At 37.0% G+C, this 21,388-nt stretch overlaps 1 protein-coding gene across 3 annotated transcripts in view; it reads right to left on the reverse strand.

Moving 5' to 3' along the window:
- LOC117908905 (molybdenum cofactor sulfurase-like) overlaps positions 1–21,388 on the reverse strand; it is a 40,992-nt gene that overhangs the window by 9,366 nt on the left and 10,238 nt on the right. For 2 of the 3 annotated variants that reach the window (XM_034822736.1, XM_034822738.1), the window contains exons 5-6: positions 16,575–16,685; positions 11,329–11,393 (exon numbers count right to left, since the gene is read on the reverse strand). In XM_034822736.1, coding sequence (XP_034678627.1) covers positions 11,329–11,393; positions 16,575–16,685 — 176 coding nt within the window. The remainder of the gene's footprint in view (positions 1–11,328; positions 11,394–16,574; positions 16,686–21,388) is intronic. The other variant, XM_034822737.1, reaches the window with a different exon arrangement.

Raw genomic sequence — 21,388 nt, forward strand, 5'->3', positions numbered from 1 at the left:
TCCAAAACTGAAAGCAAGAACTCCCAATTTACATGATCATATGTCTTCTCGATGTGAAGCTTACACAACACCCAACACTTGTTCTTTCTCAACATAGAGTCAATGACTTCATTGGCTATAAGGACATCATCTAGGATTTGCCTTCCCTCCACAAAGGCATTCTGGAACTTTGAGACCACTTTACACACCACCTTTTTCAGCCTATTAGCCAACACTTTGGCTAATGACTTATACAAGCTACCTACCAAGCTAATAGGCCTGAAATCTTTAAGAACATGCCCCACCCCACCCCCCCCCCCCCTCCCCCCCCCCCGCGCCCCCCTTCCCCCCCTCTTTCTTTGGAACCAACACCAAAAAGGTCGCATTAAGGCTTCTTACAAATTTGCTCATTCATGAAAATCTTTGAAAAAACCCATCACTTCTTTAACAAAGTCCCAACTAAAATGCCAAAAGGCCATCGAGAAACCGTTTAGTCCAGGTGCTTTATTCCCATTTAAATCGAAAAGGGCAACAAACACCTCTTCCTCCACAAATAGATCCTCTAGATTTGTTGCATCTTGGACATCTAAGGTATTAAAACTCATATTCCTGATGGAGAGACGCCACTCTCCTTGTTTCGAAAGGAGGTGATGAAAGGCATGAACAATCCCCTCCTTAATCCCTGCCTCCTTTGCTAAACAAACCCCATTAATTTTTAATTTAGCCAAGAAGTTCCTTCTTCTATGTGCATTTGCCATTTTGTGGAAGAAGTTGGTATTTTTATCTCCTTCCTTTAACCACACCTCCCTTGATTTCTACCTCCAGCTAGTCTCTTCCATAAGGGCTCATGTATGAAAATCCACCCTTACTTCCTCCCTTGCAACTATCTCTCCTTGAGATAACACACCCACTATTTCTTTTGCATCCCAAAAGCCCACTTGAGAAAGGGTCAGATTCTTTTTTACTGCCACATTCCCAAACACCTCTATATTCCACCTTTTCAAATTAGCCTTCAGACTCTTTAATTTCTCAGATAAAATGAAGCTATGAGACCCCCCTAAAGCCGAACCCAACCCACCAGCTCTTTAATAAATCTTTAAAGCCTTCCTCCTTCAGCCACATATTTTCAAATCTAAAAGGGGAAGGACCTCTTCGTAAGCAACCCCCATCCAACAAGATTGGTGAGTGATCTGACACAAGTCTAGGGAGTATGCTCTAGATTGTTCCACTAAAATGATTTTCCCACCTCTTGGAAACCAAAAAGTGGTCTAATCTTGACTAAGATTGGTTATATAAGCCCTCGCTCAAAGTAAAGGACCCCCCATTCAATGGTAGATCTCTAAGCTGCAGGTCCTCAATAATTTCATAAAATCTTATCTCCAAAGACAACCTGCTGGGACCATTATATTCCCCTAGAAATCTAACTATGTTAAAATCACCTTCGATACACCACAAATTATCCCATAGCCCCTTAATGGCCTCAGCTCTACCCACAAAACCTCTCTATCTCTCGTAAGAGAAGGGTCATAAACCCATGTGAAAATCCAAACAAAACTGCCATCGCAATTTTTGAAGTAGTAAGTAATTGAGTGTTCACCTATCTCCATTCCCACCAAATCCAACACCCTAAGGTCTCAAAAAATAAGGATCCCACCTGCTGCCCCCCCTGAGTTCACTGCACCCCATTCTGAAAGTCTGCTTGCTCCTAAGCTATGCGTTAGACCAATTGATATAACTTGGGCTTTTGTTTTCTATAAGCATACCAGGTCTACCTTCTGTGTTTTAATTAAAGACTTTATGCATACCAGGTCTACCCTTCGCGTTTCAATAAAAGACTTTATAACCATTCTTTTATAACCCCTCTTACATTCCAAGATAAGATTATTAACTTCATTTATCACCTGAAGGATTAACCCAAACTTCTGCCCCTTCCTCCCTTTAAACCAGCTCCATTGTAGTTTACTAACCACTCCAACTTCTTAAGCTCTCTCCTAAAATGTCGATCCCATTTTGCATCTTCTCCTACCGTACATGCATCCCTCTTTTTCTGAAGAATTTCTGAATTCCTTTATTAATTTATTCGGTACACACCATACACATATATATACACAAATGACTGAATAAGAAAATATCAATCTAGCTTGATTCTCTCCTAAAAAATAGGAAACTGAATCCTAAGGAAATATCCTAAATGATCTCTCATTTTTTATTCCTAAAATACTTTCCTAAATTAAAACCCTAACTTTGAATGCCAAATTTCAACACTCCCCCTCAAGCTGGAGAATATATATCATATAATCCCAGCTTGCAAGTTAAGTCTTCGAAGTTAGGCCTAGGTAAAGCTTTGGTGAGGATGTCTGCGGTTTGGTGCTTGGTAGGAACGTAGTTCAATTTAACCGTCTCACTAGTCACCTTCTCTGTGATGAAGTGTCTGTCAATCTCAACGTGCTTGGTCCTGTCATGATGCACGGGGTTCTTTGCTATGCTTATAGCTGCCTGATTATCACACATCATAAGAATCGGAGATGAACTCGTTTGTCCTAGTTCACTAAGAACCCTTTTTATCCAAATCCCTTCACAGATTCCCTGTGCTAGAGCTCTGTACTCAGCTTCTGCACTACTTCTGGCTACAACTGATTGCTTGTTACTCCTCCAGGTAACAAGATTTCCCCAGACAAAAGAACAGTATCCAGAAGTGGACCGCCTGTCAATGATGTTTCCTGCCCAATCCACATCTGAGTATACTTCAGTGTCATGATTCTCTGTCTTTCTGAAGAATAGGCCTTTCCCTGGTGTCATTTTTAAATATCTAAGAATCCTGTAGACTGCTTCCATGTGTTCCTCAGTGGGGCTGTGCATGAATTGACTTACAGCACTCACTGCAAAGCCAATATCTGGCCGAGTGTGTGAAAGATAAATCAAGTGCCTGACGAGTCGCTGATATCTCCCCCTGTCTACCGGTGTACTCTCTTTCTCGATACTAAGTTTCTTCTGACTATCCATAGGAGTATCAATTGGTTTGCATCCAAGCATACCGGTCTCCTTAAGAAGATCGAGTATGTATTTTCTTTGAGAGACTACAATTCCCTTCCTTGATCTAGCCACTTCCATACCAAGGAAATATTTCAAATTTCCAAGGTCTTTAACTTCAAACTCTTCTGACAAATACTTCTTCAAATTCTGTAATTCCTCCATATCATTCCCAGATACAATAATATCATCGACATAGACTATCAGTATGGCCATTTTCCCGGTAGGAGACTTCTTGACAAATAGAGTATGATCAGCCTGACCTTGTTTGTGGCCCAGCTTCAAGACTGCCTTTGTGAATCTATCAAACCAGACTCGGGGAGATTGTTTAAGGCCGTACAAGAATTTTTGGAGTTTGCAAACCTGATTCTTTGCCATACTTCCTTCAAAACCAGGTGGTATTTCCATGTAGACTTCCTCTTCTAGGTCACCATTTAGAAACGCATATTTTATGTCCAGTTGTTGCAAGAACCAATATTGATTGACAGCCAATGAGAGAAGAATCCTGATAGTGTTCAGTTTTGCAACAGGAGCAAAAGTCTCCTGATAGTCTATCCCATAGGATTGTGTAACCCTCTAGCTACCAAACGAGCCTTGAATCTCTCGACTGATCCATCTGCTTTGTATTTTATGGTGAAAATCCACTTGCACCCTACGGGCCTCTTCCCAATTGGCAAATCTGTGATAGTCCATGTCCCATTCTTCTCAAGTGCATCAATCTCATCTTGTACTGCCTTCTTCCATTCTGAAATTTTGAATGCCTCTTGTATTGTGTTGGGAACCTGAGTATCATCAAGAGAAATAGCAAATGCTCTGTAAGATGGTGATAGCCCTTCATACGTAACATAATTCCCAATTGGATGATCTGTACATCTCCTAACACCCCTCCTCAATGCAATCGGCGGAGTTGAATCATCAATGCTGGGAATTAACACCTCTCCAGCCCTATCCTCACCTATGTTCTCTTCAGGTAGACTTGAAATGGAGTCAATATATTGGCCACATGTTGGCTGTGATCCGTGCTCTAATTCCTGTCTTTTCCTCCTCCTGATGTAAACTTGTAAGTTCTCATTAGCAAGTTGTGGGGCTATAGGTTGAATAGGCATGGGAGACTGGATGGTCACGGGAGAAGGAACATTTGTGGGCTGGGCTGGCTGGATTGATGACGGCATGGGTGTGGACAACTCAGTGGGCGCGGATTGGGAAGGATTTGGTGACTCTGAGTGAGAAAAAGGTACAGCCTCAGGTACAGCCTCAAGAAGAGACTCCCAAACTTGATGTTCATTCATGTTCTCCCCTTGAACATGAGATTTGGGATAGAAGAAGACATGTTCAAAGAAAGAGACGTCCATGGTGGTGTAAAATCTTTTGTTGGTTGGAGAATAGCATTTGTACCCTTTTTGGGTTGGAGAATACCCTAGGAAAATGCACTTATTGGCTCGAGGAGCAAATTTGCTACGACTTTGAGGATACACATGAACGAATGTCGTGCAACCAAATACTTTGAGTGGTAAATCAGAAGAGGCTGCATGGGTGTGAGGGAATTTTTTTAAGAGAAGTTGACGTGGGGATTGAAAGGTAAGCACTCTGGATGGCATACAGTTAATCAAATAGGTAGCTGTGAGAATGGCTTCCCCCTAGAAATAGTTTGGAACATTAGAGGAAAACATAAAGCACTGGGCAACCTCCAAGAGATGTCTATTCTTGCGTTCAGCCACCCCATTTTGTTGTGGGGTGTCAACGCAAGAATTTATGTGGATAATGCCGTGATTTTGAAGATAAGTACTGAGACTACTAGTAAAGTATTCTTTTGCATTATCTGACTTGAGGACTTGAATTTTGGAATTGAATTGATTTTGAACCATAAGATTGAAGGTTTGAAAAATGTGTCCGACCTCTGACTTTTCTTTCATAAGGAAAACCCATGTTACCCGTGTATGATCATCGACGAATGTCACAAACCATCGAGTGCCAGAAATATTTTTTATCCGTGAGGGACCCCACACATCACTATGTACTAAAGAGAAAACAGTCGAAGGTTTGTATGGGATTTGAGGATATACTGTTCGAGTATGCTTTGCAAACTGACAAATTTCACAGTGATAAGATGCTGGATTTTTATTGATAAATAATTTGGGAAACAATTTTGCAAGGTAAACAAAGCTAGGATGACCAAGGCGATAGTGTAACATTATAATCTCACTATCTTTATTGACCTTAGAATTTGACACAGAATTGAAAGACTCTAACAGACTCTGAGACTGTACGCAACTTGCTTGAGAGACTTGGTTTGAGAATTGGCCACATGGGAAGAGGTGAGCCCGGAACACAGTTCAACACTGCCAATCATCTTCCCCAATTTCAAGTCCTGAAAAACATACGAGTTTGGATAAAATTTAGTAACACATTGGAGATCACGGGCCAATTTGCTAATGGACAAAAGATTACAATCCAAGTTTGGAACATGGAGGACAGAGTCAAGATACAATTCTTTAGTAAGTTTTATGGAACCTGTCCCGGCAATTTTTGACTTTGAACCATCAGCAATATGGACGGATGAATGACCATTACTTGACTTGTAATTTTGAAGAATGGCAGCATCTCCTGTCATGTGATCAGAAGCACCTGTGTCCACTATCCACGGCTTCATTCCTCCTCGATTAGCAGTGAAGGCTATCCCGGTAGTACTGCCACTGCCAACTTGGCTTAATAGTTTCTGTAGCATCTCCATCTGCTCTTTGTTGAATGGACTTGGCTCGGGAACAGATGTGCTCTCAGAGTTGACAGCCACGTGTGCTTTGCCATCTCTGTCAAACCGTGGCTTTGGTTTCCAATCAGCCAGTTTGCCATGAAGCTTCCAGCAAGCCTCCTTATAATGGCCTAGTTTCTTACAATAATCACACCAAGGCCTATCCCGCTTCTGACGATCTCCACCACTACTATTAAATGACTGAGCAGCAAGGGCAGAGGCATCTAATGTTGGGGTAGTTCTAAAATTCCAAACCTTGGTGGCAGTGATTCCTCTCCTCACTGGAGAAGCAGCCATGCCAGAAACTACAGAACCGGGTTTCAGGAAGGAGGAAGACAACCATGGCACCACCGGAAAGGTAGAAGAACACTTCCCAAGGCACGTGCAGGGATTGGGGTTGAGAAAAAATAGCCGGAGGACGCCAGAAAAACTGTTCGGAGGGCCAGCGGAGGCAAAAGAACCCCAAAAGAGGCACGTGCAGGGCTCGGATGGCAGAAACAGGTATGAAGGGTGGCTAGTCGGCGTCAGGCGAGGCTGGAGGAGGAAGCGCGTAGCCAGAAAGTGGCTCACGCGCCCTCACGCGCCAACGCGTGAGATGCAATCGCCGGCCGGAAAAAACGCGCGTGGCCGGCGCGTGGGTGGTTTTCTGGCTTCAGTGCTTTGGGAAAAATTGGAGATCTCCTCCAGGCGCTCCTTGCGGTGTGGAAAAAAGACGTTGCCGGAAAAGTTCGCCGGAAAAGTCGCCGGCGGTGAATGTTTTTTGACGACGATTCGACCGACCGGAAAGCTTTGGGGTCTGGGGAAGGTGACCGGAATGAAACACGATCATAGGAAGGTTTCCCGGAATTGATGACACGGGGAAACTGGAAAGAATTAGGTTTTCTCCCTTGGCTTTGAGAACAGGGACTAATGGCCGGAATGAGAGATGGCCGGAAGGGATTAGGGTTTCAGAAAACTGGCTCTGATACCATGAAGAATTTCTGAATTCCTTTATTAATTTATTCGGTACACACTATACACATATATATACACAAATGACTGAATAAGAAAATATCAATCTAACTTGATTCTCTCCTAAAAAATAGGAAACTGAATCCTAAGGAAATATCCTAAATGATCTCTCCTTTTTTATTCCTAAAATACTTTCCTAAATTAAAACCCTAACTTTGAATGCCAAATTTCAACATTTTCCTTACTCTAATCTTGTTGAGAAGTGTTAAGATCTCATCCTCAAACCACTCTGTTGTCAAACCTAAGAAATTGCTAAACTCAGCCTATTGTCAAAGAACCAAGTTTCTGACTAACCCTCTTCCCTCTTACAACTGGCCACAAACCCCCCTTTCCCTTAACTTTTTCCCGCCTCCTCTGGTACTATCTCTTTTCCCTCGCTGGTCGGAAATTCCACTGCACTTCCATTGGACAAAATCATAACCCCCCTTTCCCTTAACTTTTTCCCGCCTCCTCTGGTACTATCTCTTTTCCCTCGCTGGTCGGAAATTCCACTGCACTTCCATTGGACAAAATCATCGTCAACAGGTTTGAATCCACAACAAAGGAACCCTCTCCAGTCCCCCTAATCAGTAGACTATGATTCTATGAGTCTAACTCATTGAGCCCGGAATCTCACCCATGCTCAAAGGAAAGAGAAGAAAAAGAAGAAGCCCCCACCCCCATAGAAGAAAAAGGGAAAGTATCAGCACCCAGAAATCAGGTTGCTTCCTCCAAGAGTGCTTCATTGGTGAGGAAGGAACAAAGTGTCAACGAAGACTGACTGTCCTTCGAGAGATGAGAAGCTCTCACCATCATCAGAGGGAAAAACCACAGCATCTAACTTCAAAGAAGCCCTAAGCCCCTTTAAAAGGCCCAATGAGCCTTCACCGCAACAGTCCACTTGGTCCACACTGCCCTAACCCAAAATAGAAGGCCCAAAGGTTGAAGGAGAAGCCTCTTTCTCCACTGGGCCTGAGCACCACTGCACCTCTTTACTGGAGCTCCCTTTCAAAACACGGGCCTCTTTCACACCCTTAAGGCCCAAAACGTTACAGCCACGAGGCACCTCACATCGTCAGCCCTTGCAAAAGGATGAAGACCATGGGATGCAAATGGATTTATACCATTAAGTACAACATTGATGGCTCAATGGAAAAATGCAAAGAAAGACTTGTGGCAAAAGGGTACACACAAACTTATGGTGTTGATTATCAACTCTTTTGCCTCTATAGCTAAGATGAACACTATTTCGATTTTATTGTCTTTAAAAGCAGATCTAAATTAGCCATTGCAATAATTTGATGTGAAGAACATATTCCTCCATGAAGACTTGGAAGAGGATGTATATATAGCTGTTCCACCTAGTTTTTCTCACAGAAAATGGTGTGACAAAGTGTGCAGGTTGAAGAAAACTCTATATGGGCTTAAACAATCCCTAAGGGCCTGGTTTGGAAAGTTTACCAAGTCCTTGATGAGAAGAGGCTATAGACAAAGTCAAAGTAACCACACTTTATTTATCAAACATTCTACTCTTGGAAAGGTATCTGCCTTAATTGTGTATGTAGATGATATTGCAACCAATGAATTGAGATTAGAAAAATGAATTCTTATTTGGCAGGTGAATTTGAAATTATAGATCTATAGGGTGCAAGCTTGTAGAAACACTAATTGAGGCTAACCACAAGTTTGGAGACATAAAGGAGGAATCTCCTGTTGATAGAGGAATCTATCAGAGAATGGTGGAAAGCTCACTTATCTCATACACCAGGCCTGATATTGCATATGCAGCTACTGTTGTGAGTTAATTCTTCATTCTCTACTAAAATCTCACTTGGAAGCTGTGTGTAGAATTCTCAAAGTATCTTAAGTCCTCTCCAAGCAAGGCAATTCGGTACCAGAATAATGGGAATCTTCAGTTAGAGGCATACACTAATGCAGACTGGGCAGGATCCTTAACTGATAGGATATCTACTGTAGAGTATTGCACTCTACTTGAAGGTAATCTTGTTATGTGGAGTAAGAAGCAATCAATTGTAGCTCGGTCTAGTGCAGAGGTTGAAGTTAGGGCAATAACCCATGGGATTTGTGAGTTACTTGGGATTAAGATAGTGCTTATAGATCTTAACGTCAAGACTTAAGTGCCTATGATGTTCTATTGTGACAACAAAGCCGCTATAAACATAGCACATAACCCATTGCATCATGACAAAACCAAATCCGTCAAAATCGATTGACACTTCATAAAAAAAAAAAAGATTACAATGAGCAAATCTATACTCCTTATGTTGCTTTAACTAAGCAATTGGTCAACTTTCTCACCAAGGGTCTATCAAGCTCAATATTTCATCAATTCTTGGACAAGCTTCACATGCAAAATATCTTGCATCCGCTTGAGGGGGAGTGTTGAAATTCTACCATATGAAATTCCTAATAATCTTAGGAAATCTCATTCTCTATGATTTTGTATCTTTCCTTGTATATATTCTATCCATTTACTATGTATATATCCCTATGTAATCTCAATTATTCATTATAAATGAAAATCAGTTCTAACAACAGTATTTAGCAAACAGCCATCCACCTTGCCAAATGATTTTCTTCGAATACCATTTGATTCAAAGTTACCTTGTTCTTAGCCTTAGTTCACTAGACAACATCATATGATATTTATTTTCCTGAAATACCAGTTGACTGAAAGCTTAGCCTGGATAGAAGGGCAAAATTTGTTCTAGACTCTTCTTATTTAGTAAACATTAATCCACCTTGTCAAATCAGCAAATAATTTTCCTGAAATACCATTTGACTCAAAGTTTAGCCTGGATAGGAGGGCGCAATTTGTTCTAGACTCTCAAAGTTGTTCTCTTTATTTAGTAAACATCAATCCACCTCGGCAGATTTTCCTCAAATACCATTTAACTCAAAGTTTAGGTTGAATAAGAAGCACAAATTTTTGTTCTAGCTTCTTATTTAGCAAGCATAAATCCACTTTAGCAGATGATTTTCCTCAAATGCTATTTCACTCAAAGTTTAGGCTGGATGAGAAGGCACACCCGACAAACTGTCTTGGGTGTGCCCAGTTTCCATTTCTTCATTGAATGTTACCAACGAAGACAAGTTTTCAAGGTAGTTTCTTTAAAGGAAAGTGCCCTAGATGACTGGCAGTCAGCTTGGACATGAGGATTACCTGGAAAGAGGGCAATTGGTGTATCACTCTTGAGAGAGGGGTTGGCAGCATTGGATAGATCCATAGGCACTTTCTACTTTCAGTTTTTATGAACAGCTACAACAAGTCTCTGTTGATTTTTCCAAAAGGGCAGAATTGTACTCGTTGGTCATCTTTTTCTGTGCCAGTCAACAATCTTTTCTTGGATAAATTATTGAATCAGGGTAGAGGGCTTATGACAGTGTTCGAAAAGGATTAATGGAGGCCAAGAAGGCATTTCTATTTTAGAATACACATTCAACAGGCTTTGAGCCGTAAATCTCTCCTCAGAGTTGCATGAATTGATGAATGGCTGAAACCTATCACTAACCTAGCAAACTTGCTCGGAGTATTAATCTCTCATAATTTTGGTGTTCTTTTGCATGAAAAGCTCAGTCAGATAACCATGAAAACTAATAGACTGGCCTAGAGGGAGAGCCTCCTCATTGGAGTTTGTTGGGGACTTGCTTCTTGGCTAGGCTTATAGGATGTGGCATTGGGCTTTCAGCATGGTTAGGGTGTAAACATGGTGGATTTCTATCTTGTAATTGAAGCTGATCCTCTAAGTTCCCATTTCCCTTCTTTCTTACAGAAGGATCTGCCATCCCTCATTAACTGCTTCTAGAACTGAATATGTAGATAATACTTCAGTTTCCTAATAAAAAATGTTTAAAAAAATAAAGAAAATAAGATAAAATAGGGGCAAGTTTGAAGGAAGAGTCTAGGTCCATTGCTTTGGTGGAAAGAAATCTCCATATGAGGAGAGAATGAACCTCCCCACTTTATGCCTACCTGGAAGATGTGGTTGCCTCAACCAACCACTGTTAACAGGGAATGGTTGAAACTTTGGAAGGCAATGAAAGGGGTAATCTCTGGACAGTGTTGGTAGTAAGTAGGTCAGATTAAGATAGATACCAGACATCCAAAGATAATCTACAAGCATTAAGACATATTTAGTCTATATTCATTCATTCTCTCCCACACTGAATTGTTATATAATAACATTATCCATAAAAACATTCAGATTATTAAGAACACGTTAATTTTGATCAAGTAAATTGCATATAATAAATAAAAAACAAAAATTTTCCATTGTAGATAAAATAAAATTATTTAAAAGATAAAATAGAATTGATTAAAAGATAAAATAGAATTGTTTGATAGTTATTTCTTTCAAAATAAAAATCATGGCAGATATCTGTATAATTTTGAAAGGTTTATAAACTGAACTGATCTACTAGAATGTTCCATAATCTACATGTGTAATGCACCACACAAACAAATCAACACTGCAACTAAAATAAAAAATTCAAGTTCACAAATGAATGAATTCAGAGAAATAAATTTATACAACTTGATTACATGGCAACTACTTCACCTTTTTCTGTGTAAGAATTTCTCCAGTTAGGCTTTTTAGAATCCATTCTCGATCATGTAGAAGGCCTGCACAAAAGTTTGCAGAAAGAGGATAAAATTATTATTCAGATAAAATGCAATAGAAATATACCCCAATTCACAGTAGAAGAATAACAATATTGTTCAAATAATTTTTTTATACATTAACTACACGCCAATTCCAAGTAGTTGGGAGGGCTTTTCTTAGCTGAGTCTTTATAAGTATATGCAAGGGATTTACCAAGAAATAATCGCAAAAAAATCACCAAAAAAAAAAAAAAATCTCCAAATTTTTTTTTTAGTTTTGAAGGTTTCTTTATTTGCAGATGCTGTAATATAAAATCTCATACAAACCACTGTGACAAAGAAATAGTTGCATGGTTACTGTTGACCTAAGACCAAGGGCTTAAATAAAATATACTAATCTAGAAAAGTATAGTTCATATGTTAAACAACAAGGTACCATAAATTTCAGCTGATAGGAAATGGGCTGACAATGTATGCCAAGCTAACAGCTTCAATCATGGCCCCAACCCACAGATTGACAGGCAAATAACCAATTATATTCAAAGAAATGGGAATAAACAGTAGACCTCTCTGAAACAGAGCCTTGAACAATCATCTAGCCAACCGCTTACCCAAAAACTTGAGTTGCTAGGAAATGGCTTACCAATGGATGCCAACCACAGGACAATTTCATATTATCAACATCTAGTATGACTTAAACTTGCACAAAATAATGAATCATAAGCATTAGGTGCATGCCATTAAGAAAGAAAATGGTAGTGGACCATATATTTAGTATACATCTTGTTAAAAGCATGATTTTATTTCAATAATATTTTAATGAGATAAATGCAATCAACTCCCATCACGATGATAAAATAAGGACAAAAATAAAATAAAAAATAAAACTTTAAAATGGTACTGTTGTACCAGAAAACTCCCCTATCAGAATGATCATAAGATGTATTAATGTGGGTGAGGACTTTATTCAAGATTTAGCCTCTTTGGATTGTAGAGTCTCTATTTGGCCCCTTACCTATTTAGGTCTCCTTTTAGGGGGAAATCTGATTACTACTCAAAAACTATATAATTTGGGTAATAAAATATTGTAGATTTTACATATTTTGGATAGTAATCTTATCCTTTTTACTCAATTGGCATATTGCTACTCGTGCAATTTTACTAACAATTCTTTTGAGTTATGAAATTATTAAGGTTAAATTGAAGTGAAATTGCCAAGGGGATATGGAGTAGCATCTTGTGGAAAGAGGGAAATGAGGCTGTTTGATAAAAGGAAGCCATGTGAAGGAAGATGAATTGTTGGCTTTGGATTTGCCTTGATGAAAATGCACATGTTTATGTGAGCTTTGCATGCATTTTTCGCATGAAGGAAGCTAAGTTTGAATAGCCATAAAAACTGGACCAGCGAGGGTGCATTTCTAAAGAGTTTTTGTGGCTTAATTTTGCATGCTATATGAAGTTTCGCATAACAATGCCAACAACACAATAAAAGACATTCTTTAAGTGGGTTTTCGAAGGCATTTTCGCATGGGGAGGAAGTAATCTCACATGGCCCTTATAAAACTGTGTTTTATGCAATTTTTGCATGGAGAAGGTCGACGTTCGCCTGCACATGCGAACATGACCAAGAATGTGTTATTTTGAAGGCTTTTGGAAGCCAATATCAATTTTGCATACCTATGCAGAACTTGAAGATCTTATGCAAGATTTGATTTAAACTCAAATTGTCGCCATTGATTTAAAGGAAGGTTCTAGATGATCTTTAGGATGATGCCATGTGTCGATTTCACTGTAGAGATATAAATAGGATTGAGAATTCCCAAGGACTTTTGGAAACTTTTGATATTTTGGAGAGCTTTTCTTATACTCTGTAATTCTCTAGCTTTCTTAATATAAAATTTTCAATTTTTTCACTTTCTCTCTCCTCTCACTAGCCAAACATGTTGTGTGGAGTTGATCTCACAATTATGAGTGGCTAAATTTCATTTTTCTTGAAGGAAGAAGAATCTAGAGAAAGATCTACTGTGTATTTGGCAAATGGAACTTGATTTGATAAGGTAATTTGATTCATTTGATTGATTCATAAGATTTTAAGAAATTTTTTCTTCAAATTATCTTGAATGACAAGTATGGTGCAAATTAGATAGATTCACTAAACTTTAAAGCTAGATTAAGTGAAATTGAATAGTTGCATTGTTAAAATGAATTGAATGTATGGATTGAATTGATTCTTTGTATTAAATCACTTAATTTGAAGAAAAAACTGATTTAGACTTAAAGATATATCTAAAATCAATTTACAAGAGAATTTATATTTTCAATCTAACTTGATGAATATGAGATCCTAATACCCACTCACCAGAGAGATTGTTCTCCAGAAAATTCTAAATCCAAGAGTTTTTCCTCGTATTAATTTTGGGTAAATTTTGGTTTTTCTTAAGCAAATTTTTCTTCCTGATATGAACACACCACCCTTTCCATTTCATTATGAATTTGCAAGTCATTTTCATTTAATCATATCCATCTCTTATCTTTCATTCATGCCTTGATTTATGAAAATGTCATCCTAGTGGATGATACCTACATTGTTGTAACTTTTGTTGAAAACTTTTTTATCAGGCAAGAGTTATCATAACATAGTTGAATTAGGTTATAAATTTGGTTTTAACGATACAAATTTTGACTATAAAATCCCGGAGCCACTTCTTTTTGGGATCTAGTGTTAGATAGGATCTCTTGTTATTCGAATGGTTAGAAAAACATTTTTGTCACTAGATGGTGGAATAAGCCTTGTGCAGTCTTATTTAATTCTTATCCCCATTTATTTCCTTTCAATGTTTAATGTCCCAACTAAAGTGGCTTACGAGATTGAGAAATTATAAAGAGACTTCCTTTACTTAATGTTTGGGAAAAGGAAAAGCAACCACCTAGTTCGGTGAGATCTTGTGTGTAAATTGAAAAGGGATGGAGGATTGGGTTTAAGGAGAATCTACTCGAGGAATAAAGCCTTTCTTAGAAAGTGGTTGTTGAGGTCCTAGAGAAAGCAATGTTTTTTGGCATAGCGTCATCCTAAGTATTTATGGCTTGCACTCCAATGGTTAGGATGTCAATACAGTTGTTAGGTGGTCGCATTGTTGCCATTGTAAAGCCATTCTCAAGTTTTCAATGATTTCTCGAATGTCACCCAATACTTGAGATGACAAAAAAAATTGCCTATGGGAGGATACTTGGTTGGGCGAGAGTCCTCTTAAGTTTCTATCTCCAAATCTGTTCTGAGTCATCAAGACAAGGAATATGCTAATTTTCTTTGCTATAGATCAGCCCTCTACCAGTCCATCTTGGAATTTCAACTTTTTGTCAAAATCTCTCTAATTTAGAGATTGAAAAACAGCTTAGACTCCTCTCTTCCATGGTTTATGAGTACTTATCACCTCCCTTTACAGATTAAAGGGTTTCATCATTGACATCTTCTAAGCTTTCTAGTTCAACTCATTTTACAAACTCTTTAAGTTACACGCCCCCAACCCCCCCACCCCTTTCTTCACCTGTTTTGCTCATGTTAAGTTAATTGGGAACTCAAAAGCTCTACCTAAAGACTTTTTCTTGGATTGTGGCTAATAGAAAGGTTAATACCAATGACATGCTTCAATTGAGAAGACCTTACAAAGCTCTTACGCTAGACCATCGTGTTATGTGTCTAGAGAGTAGTGAATCAATAAATCATCTCTTTCCTCATTGTCCCACCACACTAGCACTTTGGCAAAGATTGTTTAACTTAATCAATCTTGATTGGGTTCCTTCTAAAGGCATAGCAGAGATGATGGGTATCTCCTTCAAGGGCTTTGGAAGCCTTCCAAAAGGGAAGATTCTATGGCAAGTGGCCATATTATCCTTGATATGGTTTATATAGATGGTGAGGAATGCAAGGATTTTTAAGGACAAATGTAGATTTGTGCATACCATTTAATAGCTGATTTACTTTTTCTTTTCCCTTTGAGCATCGGTCATGGAGCCTTTTACAAATATTCCTTTGTTTCTTTTAATGTTGAATTGGAAAAGTGTCTACTTCTCGAATAGGTCCCTCTCTCTTAGGTTCCCCATTCAACTAAGTTGTAGACTAATTAGCCAAACAAGGAACCAAATGTTTAGCCTCCTTCGTTAGAGACTTTCTTCCCTCTTAAGTGTGCTATATTTCTATTCTTTGTAGTTCTTACCCCTTGTGAGGCTTGACATTTGGTTACTTAATAACCTTTTTTTTGTACATCCCTGAAGGATTGCTTGTCCTTGTTATAATTATCTTTTTAAGATAAATGAAGATGGTTGTTTCTATTCAAAAAATATGTATTTCTATCACATCACCCCATACAAATTCATTAATTGAGAGGAGGATTTCAATTGTTCAAAAAAAACTAATTTATAGGTTTCAAATATATCTTGTTATCCAATTGGCTATTTTCTTCACAATGGAAACTAAGATTAACTACAAGCAAATATAAAAGTTAGTGGTGATACAATCCAAAGTTTTGATTTTGGAAAGATATTACTACTAATAGTATTAATTGCTTCTTTTCTTGGGCTTGATGAAAATTGAATTTGACTTTGGGTTCCAAAAACTGTTGAAATAATCGACCCCTTTCCCTTAGTAACATGCTTTGGATAGTATTTTTTTTTTTTTCCTTTTATTATTGTGTGCAAAAACAGTCATGAAATTGTTGATATTATAAAATTAATATATAAAATTTAATCAGATAATCAACCATTCTTAAGATAAAAAGTAGAATTAACTAGAAAATGTGTCCTCACTTGTATCCAAACAATGGAATATGTATTTGTAAAATAGAATTTATACTATTCATGCAAAATATTTTTATTGACTTTGATACCTTATTAGTTAAGTTAGAGTTTTGATAATTTTTTTAGTGTTTAAATTTAAAAGGGATAACATCAACACATTAGTCCACCAAAGGGAGTATTTTACTACAAAATAAAACTTTAGAAGTTAACATACCATTTCAAAGGTGTGGGAGGACCCTATAGTTTTACCATACTTCAAGAGAGGTTACCATAATTTGTGACCAACAAACCAAAATAGATGAACACAGCCCTTTAGTTAAACCTATATTATAACTAAGAAGTTACTCAAACAACATACAGAATCCTTTCAAAGCAAGCAACATATAAGTGCAGAAAAAGAATGGCTACCAGTATTGCTTAGAGGCCAACCCTCTACACTGAATCCTGCACATGATTTTATCGGGTAGATAGTAATAGACTTAAGACGAAAAGCTGTAGTTGAGAGTCTTCTTTCGCGGCCTACAATTTAGTAATAGTGAAAAATGTTACATACAATGCTCAAAGCATATAATATGTAATTTCTGTCCTATTCTTATAGTTAACAAAAGTGAGAATTTATGTCTACAACTTATTTTCTTTTCCTCATTTTTTTTGACAAGGAACATGTTACAGAGTAAAGGAACTTGCAAGGAGAGGCACCACAAAATTAAAGCAGAAGCATAAGAACAATGCTGGTACAAAATAAAAAATAAAAAATAAATCGTCAAAGCCTCTAACTAAAGGAAAATGCCCCAATTATTATACTCTAAATCTCATTTCTTAAGTCAATAATTATATCAGTGACAATCCCAGAAAGGAAAAATGTGAAAAGAATACATAAGTTTAAAAAGGTGCAATGAAAGTAAAATAAAAGCTAAAGACAAAGCATGCATAACTAGGAAGAGAAAAACAGCCTCAGTTCAAAATTTATTCTTGACCAAGTAAAGGCACTGAAAACATAAACTGCAAATGAATGAAGAAAATTAGACAAAGAAGTGACCATAAATTAAATATATGGCACCCTACAGGGTAAGGAATCAAGCAATTAAAAATAGAAGGGATCCTATCTTAGAGTGTTCAGAAAACTAAGTTCATACTATTTTATTATGCATACAAGTGCACATATATTTAATGTCATTTTATTCATCAGTGTTTAAATTTGTCTTTTATCTGTTATTGTTTGTTTCCTTACATCATAAATATCAAGGATACGAGTAAGAGTCCCAAGTGAAATCTGACAGTTATGTATATGTTCACCATGCACAGTGATACATGCATAAAAATTATTAATGGAATCACAAGAAGAAGGATGGCAAAGCCTTCAAACCTTGCAAAAGAGGATAAGCATATTGGTGGATACCTGAGTTCAGCTCTGTGGCATCAGGTTATTCTAAGCATTTATGGGACACATTCTAATGGTTGGGATGCCAACGCTATAGTCAAATGGTTACATCATTGTCCTTGGAAGGCTATTGCACAAGTCTTTCAGGATTTTTCCAAGAATACTTGGTTTGTGGTAGGAGATGGGGAAAGAATTCGTTTTTGGGAAGACTTGTGGTGGGGGAACCAACCTTTGGGATTCTAATATCCAAGACTATTTAGAGTAGTCACGGATAAAAATATTCCTATATCTTCAATTCTCGTTTCTGCTCGCCCCTTCTCTTGGAACTTTAATTTCCGTCGTAATCTTTCCAATTCTGAGATAGAAGATTTAGAAAGTCTCATGCGTTCACTCGATTGTTTGCATTTATCCCCATCGGTTTCAGATACGAGATCTTGGTCTTTATCTTCTTCAGGGTTATTTACAGTCAAGTTTTTTTTCTAGCCTTGTCCCACCTTTCCAATTTATCTCCAGTTTTCCCTACTAAGTTTGTATGGAATTCCCAAGTCTCTTTCAAAGTCAAGTTCTTTGTCTGGTTAGCGGCACACAAGAAGGTAAATACTAATGACTTGCTATAATTGAGAAGACCCTATAAAGCTCTTAGTCCTGACATTTGTAAGTTGTGTATGAAGCATGGAGAATTAGCATATCATCTTTACCTACATTGTTCTTTGACGATGGGGTTGTGGCGCAGATTATTTCAGTTAGCCAAGATGGATTGGGTTCCCCCGAGAAGCATTTCCAACATGATGTTCATCAATTATAAAGGTTTTGGAATATCCAAGAGAGGGATAGTTTCATGGCAAACTGCGTGCATTGTTTTAATTTGAGTTGTGTGGCGAGAAAGAAATGCAGGATATTTGAGGATAAAGCTAGGAATTCAGAGAATCTATGGGATTCCATTCACTTTCTTGCTTCTCTTTGGGCTTTTTCGTCCATGGTTTTTAAGGGCATTCCCCTTAATGTGTCACAACTAGATTGGCTAGCAGTGTGTAGCTCCAATGGAATGGTCTAACCAAGAGAGATTGATTCGTTGTTTTTACATTTTAGCTTCTTGTTTTTGTTTTCTTGTTGTTTAGTTTTTCTTTGGTGGGAGGATTCCTCATCCTTCTTTTGTACTTCTTATTTCCATCAATATATTTCTTTGTTGTTTCCTATCAAAAAAAAAAAAATATTGGTGGGATACCTATCATAAAGCAAGGAAAAACAAAAACAAGACCAAGAGCTTCGAAGTCAAAAGGGGTAGTACTGCCCCTAATGGAGACTTTGTTTTGTGGATATTTTAAATAGGTAATAGGCATTTCATTATAAGATGATCCTGACCAGGGAGCACATAAGTTGGGACTTTTAATTTTCTTGGGCATGGCATCTTCCTAAAATTACTTAGGATCTCTTAACTACCTCAACCTTAGAATTTTTATTTCCATAAGGCGCCTTCTTGCCCACACCAAAATTCTAGACAAAAGCAGGATCACTCCCTTGCCTTTTTTATGCAACAAAGGAGAGATAAAAAGAGCCAATGTAATAATTTCAACCCTTTCACCTAGCTAAGTATGATATATAAGTGAGAAAAAAGTCATGCATCTAGCCAAACATGATATTGATGTGTACAGGCAGAACTGAAAAAGCAGGATCAAATATCTTGTGTGTAAATTGTGAACACAAACTAGAAGAGACAACCAAAGATGAATTGATCTATGAATTAGAATGTATAACCATGAGTTTTTCTATTTCTATTCATCCTAAGCATAATTTAAAATGCAGAAATATTTTGCAAATTTAGATGACAACATACATCAAGTTCAAGGTTGCAATTAAAATCTCAAAGAAATCTTTCTGCCCTGCAAATTCTTCAAGATAAAATTTCTCTACAAGACAACATATGTAATCCATTTTAGATTAATCATACAATCCATACCAGTTGTTCTTCACACTTCTAGAAAGCATGATAGAAAACTTAAAAATCCTAATTAACCAACTCCAATACCTCCTGACGTTGGAAGTTGGAGAGGGATAGTAAAAGCTGACTTCAATGATATAGTTCATTTAAACTATATTTTATCCAATCTAACAACCAATATAAAGGAAAATAAAGATGAAAAATAGAAAGTAGCCAGGATAAGTAAAATGCTATGGTGGGGAAACCATTTTGTGGGTCTAGCAAAGACTAATTATGAATGCTAATAATAATTAACTATAAGTTTTTCCCTATAGTAAATAGATTCCACCTATCAAGATGTTTGAATCCTGGGTTTGATTTAAATAAAAGACTTCAAACAAACAACTCTACATGGTGGCACCACCTTGCACAATTGACTTTCGGGCCATCCATTTTAATTTTAGGTAGATTTCAAGCATCCAAGGTTGCAACTAATGGCTTCAAAACAGCTTAGCTATCTCATATACTGCATCATACCTCAAAGTAACTAATCAAGTGCTTAGTTACAAACTTACAATTCGTTGTCATGTAATGCATACTTTCAAATTCTAAACACCAAAAGTTCAATTTAAAAAAAAAAAAAAAAAAAAAAATCACACACATGCCCCACATGATTTATGAAACTAAATAATCAACCACATGGCAATAATGCCAAATCATATAGATCAAAATTCTAAATTCCAAATATTTTAAAGCATCTAAGCGTTACAGAAAAATGAAATTATAAGGACTCTGATCTTAAAAAAAGAAAAAAAAAATAGAGAAATCTGAAATTACAGAAATTTTCTTCTGAAAATTTCTTAATTTTTAAAATTATCAAAATTTCAGTCTATGAGCAATCTCAAAACACCAATACTATTTTATTCTTGCCAAGTTATAAACTCACTTTTCAAACATTTTAATAACAACAAATTTTCTTTAATAGAATTCCAATGCAAAAAAGATTTAGTAATCCTATTATTTCATCACTCAGAATCTTTATACTGAACCAAGTGCTTTTATTTCTGAAAAGAATAAATAAATTTGGATATTTCAATAAGAATTAAAACACTAGGAAAAAAAACAAAGGTGTTGAAAAGGAAGGGGTCATTAGAAGAGAGAGTATCTGGTGTGTTTGAAACCAAAAAGAGTATTTGCCTTTTTGAATCTTCCTCGGATCATTTTTTCTTCTCCATGTGTCAGAGGCATTTAGGGTTTATGGTCTCCCTCTCTCTCTCTTTTTTTTTTTTTTTTTTGGGTTTTTGGTTTTTTTTAGAGAATGGTTTTGTAAGAGGGATGAGGTTTGATTATCGAGAGATTAGAGTTTTTGAAAGGAAAAAGGAGATTAAGTAGAAAGGGAAGCTTGAAAACAGGAGGAGATGGAGAAGCTATTAAGGTGTTTTAACATGGGAACAATTATGATAGTACATCTTAACTACAAAGATTACAAATAGGGGATGACATATTCGAGACAACCTAGAACATAACTCAAAAAATGACAAATTTTATCAGGTTTTCATCAAACATAATTGTATCTGTGTCATAACAGTATCAAAGGATACAACCATTCAATGGAAAGGTTGTGTTCTAGTTTCATTTTTCAACCTATCTAACCCGTTTAACCCATTCATTTAATCATTCCAAAATGATGACACAATTATGAACCAAACCCATTTATGACTCGTTTAACCCATGTAAATTTATTATTTTTATAATAGATTATAAAATTTATAAATTCTTTACTTATAATTATAAATATCATATGATTTAAAAATTTTAAATAACTAAGGTATTGTTTGAATACATTTCTTGTTTTCTATTTTTCAAAATAGAAAATGATAGCAACTCATATATAATACCTTATTCTTTTTAAATAGTTTTTAG

This window comes from Vitis riparia, chromosome 19 (genome assembly GCF_004353265.1).
Source record: "Vitis riparia cultivar Riparia Gloire de Montpellier isolate 1030 chromosome 19, EGFV_Vit.rip_1.0, whole genome shotgun sequence".
Classification (NCBI taxonomy): Eukaryota; Viridiplantae; Streptophyta; class Magnoliopsida; order Vitales; family Vitaceae; genus Vitis; species Vitis riparia.